The sequence below is a fragment of the Hippocampus comes genome, unplaced genomic scaffold (assembly GCF_001891065.2).
Source record: "Hippocampus comes isolate QL1 unplaced genomic scaffold, H_comes_QL1_v1.1 scaffold104, whole genome shotgun sequence".
Lineage (NCBI taxonomy): Eukaryota > Metazoa > Chordata > Actinopteri > Syngnathiformes > Syngnathidae > Hippocampus > Hippocampus comes.
Window position 1 is genome coordinate 3,857,103 of NW_017806072.1, and position 11,351 is coordinate 3,868,453.

The 11,351-nt window shown below is 40.8% G+C and overlaps 1 protein-coding gene across 1 annotated transcript; it reads left to right on the plus strand.

The window, feature by feature from the left end:
- Positions 1 to 1,225: 1,225 nt before the first annotated feature.
- slc41a2a (solute carrier family 41 member 2a) lies at positions 1,226 to 9,342 on the plus strand. Its single transcript, XM_019893929.1, has 11 exons — positions 1,226 to 1,336; positions 2,090 to 2,483; positions 3,115 to 3,222; positions 4,509 to 4,580; positions 4,687 to 4,831; positions 5,570 to 5,716; positions 7,495 to 7,642; positions 7,795 to 7,874; positions 8,680 to 8,811; positions 8,897 to 9,045; positions 9,127 to 9,342. The coding sequence occupies exons 2-11, from the start codon at positions 2,136 to 2,138 to the stop codon at positions 9,301 to 9,303; spliced, it is 1,506 nt and encodes a 501-aa protein (XP_019749488.1). The 5' UTR covers positions 1,226 to 1,336; positions 2,090 to 2,135; the 3' UTR covers positions 9,304 to 9,342.
- Positions 9,343 to 11,351: the final 2,009 nt, after the last annotated feature.

The window sequence follows — 11,351 nt, forward strand, 5'->3', positions numbered from 1 at the left end:
TGTAAAGGCTTTAAAAGTGCTCTCCATTTTCTCCAAAGCATCTGGTTTCAATTTGAATTTGAACAAATGTGAAATTCGCTCATTGTCTCATTGCGATGAAGTCCAAATAATATCTATTCCTGTTAAAAAAAAAAAAAAGTTAAATACCTGGGTTTAAAAAAAAAAAATTCGGGAAAGTAACAATTATAACAGTAAGTTTAAAGTTATGGAAAAGACTCCCAAGAGACCTCTCCACATTTGGACGAAACATATTATCCAAGGCTGAAGGCATTTCAAATCTGGTCTATCCACGTCAGTCTCTAGAAAGCCAACACCATTATACTGCATATAACTTTATATGGAGAAACAAAACACACTATGTAGGAAAGTCACAATTCGTCAAAAATGTAAAAAAGGAGGTCTAAATACAGTCAACTTTGAATCAATGATCGTAATGTTTAGAATAAATTGTATAAAAGCCTTTCTGTCGCAAACTGAATTCATATGGTTCTATATCCCTACAAGTATTTTCAAGAAAGTGGGAGGTATAGACTTTTTGTTGAAATGTGATTGTGAAATCACAAAATCACCCATTAAATTACCTGATTTTGATAAGCAAGTATTACACTATTGGAAAATGGCATTTATCCACAAATTTAGTCGACATGGCTCTACCTTGTGGAACAACTGAACAATAAGAATAAATCAAAAAACTCCATTTGAGCAAATGTGGTATGACAAGGAAATAATACATGTATTTGTAGCTGACCTTATGGGTCGTTCTGGATCAGTTATGCCACATGTGCGGGGTTGGCTGGATTTGATATTGGGGTTATAACCCTCCCAGAACTGGATCAATGGCAAACTTGAGATTTGATATCATTCTTGGACATGTTCTCCAAATAAAGGAACATCACTTTGGTGTCACACTCTTCCACTAAGGTGCCACCAACTGCCATGGAGGTGCAAACGCCTGCCTCGAAGTAATGTCATTAAGCAGGACTCTATAAATTGGCTTACTCCTGGAGGGTAGACCAATATGAAGAATATATGAACGCTCGGAAAATAGACAGCACAATCTAAGTGACAACAGCTATAGTGTCTAAACAGTAACACGCAGGTATGTATTGGACCTCTTCTAACAAATATCTGTCAAAAATGGTGGGCATTCTTGCTGAATGATTTGTTCTGGTCATGGTAAGAGAGTGCAGTGGTTGTGAGTGGGGGTTGGACGTTGTCACACTTAACTCATTGTGGAGCCACAGTACATCATTCTGAGAATGATGCCACAAGGCAGGGTCACAGTTAGCAGTGCAGAGTGAGAAGTGATCGTCTGAGGAATTACTAAACAGTGAAGGTAAGGCCTTTTTAAGAAAAAAAATCATATGCCATTAAGGTAACTGGTTAAAAAACATTAAAGTGTTGAACACACTCGCTCACGCACGCACATGCGCGCACACATGCATGCACACGCACATGCACACACACGCACACCGAACATTGTAAGTTGATTTTTGGAAGAGAAACAGTTCAACTTTGCTCTTTATTTACCATCTCCGGTACAGGTACTCTATTTGGTACAGGTCTCTGCATGTGGAACTGTGCAAATGTTTTAAAGTACTAAAGATTTGTAGAAATGGCAATACTTTTGTCTCATAACTTTTTTCCCATAACATACATTATTATTGATTAGTGGTCATCCGATGACCATCTGTGGCAGTGGTGATAATACTGTGGCACTCACTGTATGATGTCGAAAATTTCTATGTCTGTCTGTTTTCCAAATGTCGTTTTAGCACATTTTATTCAAAATTTTAAGGAGAAATCATTTGACGATGACCTCAGTTGTCTCACATGCAGCCATCTCTTAGGAATTTCAAATTAAGTCGCGTATGCCTGTCAGACAAGATAACCTCAGTGCTGCTGATGAGACTTTGGCATGTTGAGTGACAATGGAGGCAATCTTTGCATTAGATGACTCTAAATGACCTCTCTCTTCGTATTTTGCAAACAAAACAGAACCGAACAAAATGCCAGATTTTTTTGTGCAATTTTTAGACAGACCAACAGAGTTCCTTAAATTAATGTCTTTATGTTGATGTTTGTTTAGGGCATGTAAAGCAGGATTCCATTCTGCCAGAGCCCAATTTCAGATTATGGTATTCCCAGAGTCAAAGAACGTGCAGCCAAGTGGGTCAGAGGAGAGAAGGCCCATCCAGAACCATGTCTTACCACAACACTCTGCAGGACCGAACCATCTTACCTCCAGACTGAATAATTCACTGGTCAATGTCAATTATGAACCACAGGACTACAGTGAGACAGACCCACTTTTGCCCAATGAGCACTACAGTGGGGCAAGATTCGGTGGGTCTCAGGAGGCAAAGATGTCAGCTGTTGTACCTCCCGAGTCAGTCTGCTCCCTGGTGCTGCAGATACTGGTGCCGTTCCTTCTGGCTGGGCTGGGAACCATCTCTGCTGGACTGCTTCTTGATGTGGTTCAGGTGAAGAAATTCTAAGTCATTTAAAGAAATTGTTTTCAAGTGGTGGGTTGTGACCCAATGTGGGCCATGGTGACATGACCACGGGAAAATTGGGGTTCCAGTGTTACACCAGCCGAGAACCCCTGCTTTAAGGGCTATGTACATATTATAGAAAAATTACTTCTTAGTTACCTTTTTAACTGATTAAAAAACATAGGATTCCTGAGTGCCTGCTGCAATCACCAAGCATGAGAATACACAACAAAGTAAATCTCAAAGTGAGTCATTCTTGCTGTCGAAATTGTTATGTCACAATTCGTGAAAGTTACATAATATCGCCTCCATGCTCACCCATGGCCTGGCAGTGTTGTGCCAAACCAAGAGGCCTGGGGAGGCCTGGGGAGGCCTGGGGTTCATCTGAGTGTCTAAGTCTGGCCGGATCATGGGTTGGAAGGATGTCCATAGTCTTTGAAGCTAGGAAGGAAGTAACTTAGGGCAGACAAGCAGGGACTGTGACTCTTGAGTCCAAGCTGAGCTGATTGATCACAGAAGACAAGAACAACAACAAGTGTTCTTCATACATTATCACTGGACACAACCTTTTAGGATTTGATTGAGTATCTTTCTACTCCCGTTTCCATTTCCATGGCAGAGCTGGGACGTATTCCAAGAAATCACAGAGATCTTCATTTTGCTTCCTGCTGTGTTGGGCATGAAAGGAAACCTGGAAATGACGCTTGCCTCTCGACTGTCAACAGCTGTGAGTGTGGGAATACTGTACCAACATGCACAAAAAAATACGTGATATGGATTAAAGAATTATGAGGCCCTGTGAACATGTCATGGTGTACATAAGACGTAGCTGGAACTGATTCCACTCGAGAGCATTTTTTTTCTCCATTCAGGCAGACAGAACAACATCAGTGAGGTCAGCATTCACCTCTATTGGATGAGAGGCCTAGGTCACAATTTCATTTACCACAATTCCACTACATGGTACCCTTACAGCTCCCAAATTCTGATATTTCAATGGTTCAAGCCAGGCACTGAAAGCTACTATTTCTCTATTAAGCCGATATCATATTGGTGATGGGTAACCGAGCAGATTCACGATGTTGATGATATTACTCACAATCACACTGTTGCAGTGCCTTAGCCATGCAAACTGCAGAATCACACTCTGGAATCTAAGTCTTATCGGAGCAAATTTTTGCAGACCTCACTCTCCTCTTAAAGACAATTATTCTTGCCAAGACTAACAGCCACATGCCGATGACTAGAAACAGGCAGCTCATATTGTTCTCCATTGGTGTTGTTTGGTAGGATGTCTTGACCCGTACTGATGTCAGTGGCAAAGCCATTTTGGAGAAGAACGGGGCTTTCCTCTAAACTGCTCCCATAACCAGAAAGCATAGAACTTATGCACTTATTGTAGGTACAAAAGCCAACAGTTTGAATTCAGTATTGTGTAGCCTCCAGTGTTTATTGAAAGAGAAGAAAGAAAAAGAAAGAGAAATATTACCCCCATAACATAATCAAACAAAATGTGCACAAAGAAAACCAAGGGATCTACACTTACATTTAATGACATCACCAACAATAGACTGCTTTAATAAAGTTCTCTTCCACAGAATAATATTTTTCCTCCTTGTATCATGGGGTTTCTGTCCCCTTGTGAAAGTCCACACTGACTTGTAAAGACTGTGACAGCAGATGAACCAGTCGTACCAGTACATATATGCTATGGGACAAATGAGTTATTGAAGTTAGTTTGCATAGTTTAGGTTTGTGGAAGCCAAAAATTAATTAGCCATTCCGTGTTGATTATTTTTACAGCTTGCTTTTGGCTGTTGTTTTCAACTGTGTGTGTGTGTGTGTGTGTGTGTGTGTGTGTGTGTGTGTGTGTGTTTAATTATACTAACAATTTACTGTACTAGTTGTAAATACATTAATTGTTTTTTAAAAACATTATTTTTCATACATTTTTAAGATGACAAAGTCATCATTTATTTTTTATGTATTAATATAAACATGCTTGTATTTCAGGTAAATGCAGGAAAAATGGAACTTGCAAGTGAAAAATGGATGTTGATCTTTGGAAATCTGGCCCTCAAGCAGGTTCAATATGAAAAGTCTGTTAAAAACGATATGTATCATCCACCAGCGAGCAGCCATTGTAATATTTTACCATGGGTGCTATTTACTTATATTACTTATCTTACAGCTACAATCAACTGTTCTGGGCCTTTTAGCCTCCCTGATGGCTATTGTATTGGGCTGGATTGCCGATGGAGGGATCCCATTTAATCACGTTGTCCTTCTGTGTACAACCAGCGTTTGTACCACATTTGTGGCCTCACTGCTGCAAGGTAATGTGACATTACAAAATATTCTTTTGTCATCGTGCCCAGTTAATTTTCTGTAAAACTATGTTACTGTAATTTTGTTCATTTTTAATGCAGGATTTCATGGAGACAGAGTGCCACATTAAGTAAAAAACTCAGCATGAAGTCATTAATGTTTATCATCAAATTATGATTGATGATTTTTGATGAGGGCATGACTGTACCTGTAAAATTATAACTGACTTGTCATGATGCTAGCTATCAAGTTTGATATCTTCCCATATGTAGCTCTCATACACCTATAATCGACAATTCTGAGAACAGTGTTAGGCATTTTCATCTCAACATACAGTGTGTGTGTGTGTGTGTGTGTGTGTGTGTGTGTGTGTGTGTGTGTGCGCGCGTGTGTGTAGAAACCAAATTGAGCCCACTCTTATTTTCCCTCCTCTCTTTCGAATAGAATCACCACTTGTGTTTAAGTGTGATTATATGGAAGCATTATATTTCTTATCTCTTAAGACTTTTTTTTAACATTACGGATTTACTGACATGTTGAATGTGCGCAATGCACATTAAAATTATTGTGAATCAACCGGATATTATGCTCATCAACACGACTTTTAAGCTTTAGTTTCCACTTAAGGGAACCATTTGATACCACCAGTGATGCAGCAATGTAAAGATAGACATATGGTATCAAAAGCACTCATGTCTATAAAAATCAAGATAGTATACTCCATGCTATATTTTCATTCTGTCTAGGTATTATAATGGTGGGAGTGATTATTGGCTCAAAGCGGACAGGGATCAACCCTGACAATGTGGCCACTCCCATAGCAGCCAGCTTCGGAGACCTCATCACTTTGGCCTTACTGGCTTGCTTCAGTCAGTGGTTCTACTCCTTCATGGGTAAGTAGAATTAAATGTATAATCACAGTGGAGCCTCCAAAGAAAACACCCCAAAAGTCCCTCCATCCATTATCTGAACTGCTTTATACTTGTGAGGGTCCCAACCATCTTTGGGCAGCAGACAGGGTACACCGTAAACTGGTTGCCAGCCAATCGCAGGGCACACATAGACAAGCAGCCATTCACTCTCACAATCACTCCTAAGGACAATTTGGAGTGTTCAATTAATCCACCATGCATGTTTTTGGAATGTGGGAGGAAACCGGATTACCCAGAGAAAACCCACACAGGCACGGAGAGAACATGCACTCTCCACACAGGGAGGCCTGGGCCTGGAGTCGAACCCATGACTTCTGCACTGTGAGGTGGACATGCTAACTGGTCACCCACCCATCCAGCATGCCCGTCTACATTTAACTCAGAATTACACCTTATTGTGCTTATGTGGTCATATACTACCGGTATATTTGATTTACTGAATTCCTGGGTGATTAACTCTACTCTTAATGCATGGACATGTCTTCTTTCTCAATGTGGTAAGATTGTTCAATTGTACAACTATTGTGACTAGTGCAGTGGTTCTTAACCTGGGTTCGATCGAACCCTTGGGGTTTGGTGAATCAGTCTCAGGGGTTCGACAGAGCCTCTGCCATGGAGGTTAAGGCACGACCAACTCAATATGTCATTTAGTTATGATACGCCTGCTTGGCCATCACTGGCTGGTTCATTTTGTGCACAATTAAAAAATTATACTTTATCCTAACTGTTTACTTTTTTCAGTTTTTAATAAATGCGCTTTTTAATTTCTTGAATTTGTAAAAAAATATCATTTTTATTTTTCACTAATGTAGGGTTCGGTGAATGTGCATATGTACTGGTTGGGTTCGGTACCACTAACAAGGTTAAGATAAGCTAAGAAATCCTTTATTAGTCTCGCAATGGAGAAATTCCCAATTCACAGCAGCAAATTTATGAAAGGAAGAAGTAGAAGAAGAAGATATCGGAGCTGTTGGAAAGGCAGCCACTCTCGCGGCGCCATCTTGAAGTCAAAATAACACAACAACACAACATACACAGACAGTCGTGCAATCTTAATCACTTTTCCTGCATACTTTGTTGTTTGAAGCAGTTATAGATGAAAGAGGAGAGGATCAAAGTGTCCTTTCACCAGTGGATCAGAGACGTCATGCTGAAAATGTGCACACGTCTGCTACAAGCTAAGTTTTGAAAGCAAACACGAAGCTGTAGCGTCCATTGATGAAAAGAGATCGGCTCACATCTCCTGTCCCATGTAATCCGCTTCAACTCCAAGCCGCGACTCTCAGTCCCACATCCGCATCGGCGCTCTGCGCTGGTGCTCCTTTCTTATCGTCGGCTCCTCAGCCTTGCATCCATCCAGCCGGAGACCGTCCAACAGCACGTATCTCTCCGCTGAACAAAGTGGGGGTGTGTAAAATGCTGCCCAATACAGGCGCAAAAAAACACAAGCGCCCCAGAGCTGTCCAGCAATGACAGTCAAATGGCACCGACATTCCTCCCAATCAAAAACAGTGCTGGTATACCCATGCTGCCGAGAAGGCGCAACCAGCAAGCACCGAGTCTCCTCCTTGATGAATGTTGTGGCCAAAAAAATGCTGAAAAACAGTCCACATCCGGTCCACACGACGCAACAACAAACACAAAAACAACAAAAAAAAGCAAGGCTCATGAGAGCACTTGACTAAGCTTACAGGTCAACTGTGGAGAAAACCCTAAATTACAACACTTTGTCTTGACAGAGATGTATTTGTACGTGTTGTACCTCTTGGATCTGTTTTTGCTGTGCCTGATACCTCTGTGGATTGTGATCTCCTCCAAACACCCTGCTAGTTGGATCCTCCTCCGTACTGGGTGGGAACCAATCATAACAGCAATGGCGATCAGCAGGTAGTTGCATTGTTTTTTATTCAACTTGCATGAACACTGTTGCATATGGAGTATATACAGTACACACACACACACACACACACACACATATTTATAAGTATTTACTATCCGTTATCTGAAACCTGGTTCTCTGGTTTTTATGTCTTTTTTAGTATGGGTGGCGTTATTCTGGATAAAACGGTGTCAGATCCAAACTTGGCTGGGATCATACTTTATACCCCGGTTATTAATGGTGAGTAGCAAGTGAGGATATCACTTTGTTTGACCAGCCGATAAAGAGATTGATTAATAGACAAATAGTTTGATTGACAGCTGTCAATCCAAAGTAATACATAAATAAGGATCTATTGGATACAACTTTATTGTCAAATGATGCCACTTTGGGGCCGAACTACTGTCATAATGATGTGATTTATAGCCGTCAATCAAAATAGAGGATGTTGTCACTTCCACTCTCCACACCTGTCCACTTTGATCTTGATGAAGTCACTTCCAGTCTCGGGGCCCCTTCTGTCGAAATACATTGATTGATTGATGGCTGTTAATTTAAATGGAGTAATGACGCTGTTCCACATGAAGGGTACGATTCCACTGTTGGAAAAATTCCATCACTGCAAACTAATTTTGTGCTTGAAGTGCTCCCATAAATTTGCGATGACAAACGCCATCAGAGCTAACTAGAGAGCAAACCCTCATTTAATGTAAATAGGGCGGTCTTTTTTTTTTTTTTGCTTTTACACCTGTTTCAATTTGAACTGCAATCTTGGTGGATCACGCACAACGTTCCCACGAACGTTCCCACTAACAGCGCACAATCAATTAGAGTACACACTGAATATAGTGCACGGTACTTCAGCTCTTTGTGTTTATAGATTTCTTATGCAAAAAAAAATGCCTGAAACTGAAGTATTCAGACCTGATAATTACATTTATCATAAGAGATTGAATCCCCTCTTCCACCTTAGCAGCCTCTCTTTATTCGATGACAAAGGTTTGTGCTGGTAACCCTTTTACTTGTTTCCCATATTTTTTACCAGGCATTGGAGGAAACCTTGTCTCCATACAAGCAAGCCGCATTTCCACAAATTTGCATTTGAATTTCTCACGTGGAGAGGTTCCTGAAGATCATAAAAGGTGCCACCAACCCTGCAGCACCTTCTTTGGTTCAGGTAAAGTGTCAAATAGTTCAAAAATTCGGGGGTAGGGGAAGTTCATGATAAATGATAACGTGTATCATGATTGACTTTGATGCAGGACCGAATCACAAATCTGCAAAGGTGCTACTTCTCATTGTCATCCCTGGCCAACTGATTTTCTTATACATTATTCACCTGATAAAAGGGGCCCACACCATGCCCAGTGCGCTCTTCACTGTCACATTCTTGACTGCTTCCTTGATTCAGGTGAGTGGGATGCGTGCTCCTGCTTTGTTTGCACACATTGTCCCCTTTTTCATGCATTTCCTCAATGTGTCTGTTTCACAGGTATTTTCCTTGCTGTGTATAGCTGACTGTATGGTCCACTGTTTGTGGAGGAAGGGTAAAGACCCAGACAGCTACTCTATACCCTATCTCACAGCTCTGGGTGATCTTTTGGGGACAGCTCTTCTCTCCCTTGCCTTCCTATTGCTTTGGTGCAGTGGAGACATTGGTGGATTATAAATTCAAAAGAGTGATGTGATACAACTGAAAAGTGTGTGTGTGTGTGTGTGTGTGTGTGTGTGTGTGTGTGTGTGTGTTCTTTTGAATATATATGAGTCTCACACAGAGAGCAAGAAAAGAAATGAAAAGTTATCAGCAGCTTACCTTGTGGTTCGATTTAAGAAGATAGTCTGACATCTCGAACCAAAAGAGCCCCGAATTTTCGGGGCACTCACTTTTATAGGCTGGCAACCGGTTCAGGTGTCCCCCGCCTACTGTCCGAAGACAGGCTCCAGCAACCCCCGCGACCCTAGTGAGGATAAAGAGGATTGGAAAATGGATGAATTCTAATGCACTGGCTAATTCCACTTATTTTGTAAAAGTCTAAATCAGGCATGTCCAGCTCCGGGCCTGGAGGGCCACTATCCTTCTCGTTTTCCATCTCTCCTGGCTGCAACACACCTGATTCAAATAATCAGCTCATCAGCCAGCTCTGAAGCAGCATTAGACTGATCCTGATTATTTGCATCAGTTGTGTTGCAGCCAGAGGGATGGAAAACAGGCATGACAGTGGCCCTTGAGGACCAAGTTTGGACACCCCTGGTCTAAATTAGGTGGTTAAACCTAATTCAAAAGGGAAGGGCATAAATCAATGAAGTCTGGTGTATTTGTAATGGGAATTTGACATCTAACAACGCTAAAATGTATCTTATAAGTAACTGTTTGTTGCATTGTGAATGCTGACCATGTTATTTGCAGATAAGCAAAGTTGCTTGCTTATGTGCTGGACTTCATTCTGTTATCTAAAAAGTGTAGCTGCCCAAAGTGTCCATGGCCTGACTTCAACCCCTCAAGAAATGACAAATGAAATAAAAAGGGGCCCGACTCCTCGAGAGAGAGGCTCCATGACAGATCTACGAATGATGCTTCTCCATATTTTTTTGTACCTGAAATAAATATCATAATATTTTTAGATAGACTTTAGTTTTCTTGGTTTCTCTGGACAAGACAATTTGGCACCCCGGATGGGGTTGGAGCTGAATGGAAGTCATGCACCCAGACCGTTCGTCCACAAACTGGAAAAAAAGGCTTGGAAGGATCTTGAATCCCAAGCTTGGGATTCAAGATCCTTACAAACCTTTTTTTCCCTCTCTGGTGGAGACTGAATTTGCATTTTTAGAATTACAAATATCCATGTCAATTATTAAGCCATTTGTCGAGCCAATTGTCATGGAATTCAATTCATTTAACATTATACCTTCCGTTACATCATCAAACATAGCGTGTTTACATTGTAGCGACGCCACTCGAGCGAAGCGTGACTCAGCAATGCTGTGCGTGCGTCAGCGTGGACATGGTACGCACGGGCGCATTTTTTGGTTTCAACCAATCAGCGCTGACTCAACGGACGTTACACATCAAAGCCCTTTGATCTACGACAACAGCTAAGATAGCCTAGCCGAGACAACAACTAAGTTAATACAGTATAGTGATGGGAATTCCGGCTCTTTTTAGAGAGCCGGTTCTTTTGGCTCGGCTCACTAAAAAGAGCCGGCTCTTTCGGCTCCCAAATGGCTCCTCAGTTTTTTTGTTGCTTAAATTAGTTTAATACCAAAAATAATGTAAAATTATGTGTAAAATGAATTACGAATGTAAAAAATATACAGTATATCAAATATTTATTATTTATATGGCTTTATTTATATTCTTCTGAACATACTCAACATGGCGTACAACATGGAGTGCTACAAAAAAATAAATTACAAAGTACAAAAACAAAGACCCATCTCAAAAAAAGGTCAACAAAAAGTTCCAATCTCTGATTGTGCATATTTATAAGTGTTTAAATATTTACAGTAAAACAACATAAGTAAGCTTTGATTACCAAACAACAAATGATAAATTAATATTTGATATTGGACATTTTAACCTTGCACAGTCTACACGCTGCCTTTGAACTATCAATTAAGTTGAAATCAGTCCAAATTTCACTGCGTTTCCTATCCATTTTCTCACCTTTCCACTTTCCACCGTGTAGTTTTTTTCTCTGTACTCAAGCGCTATCGAGC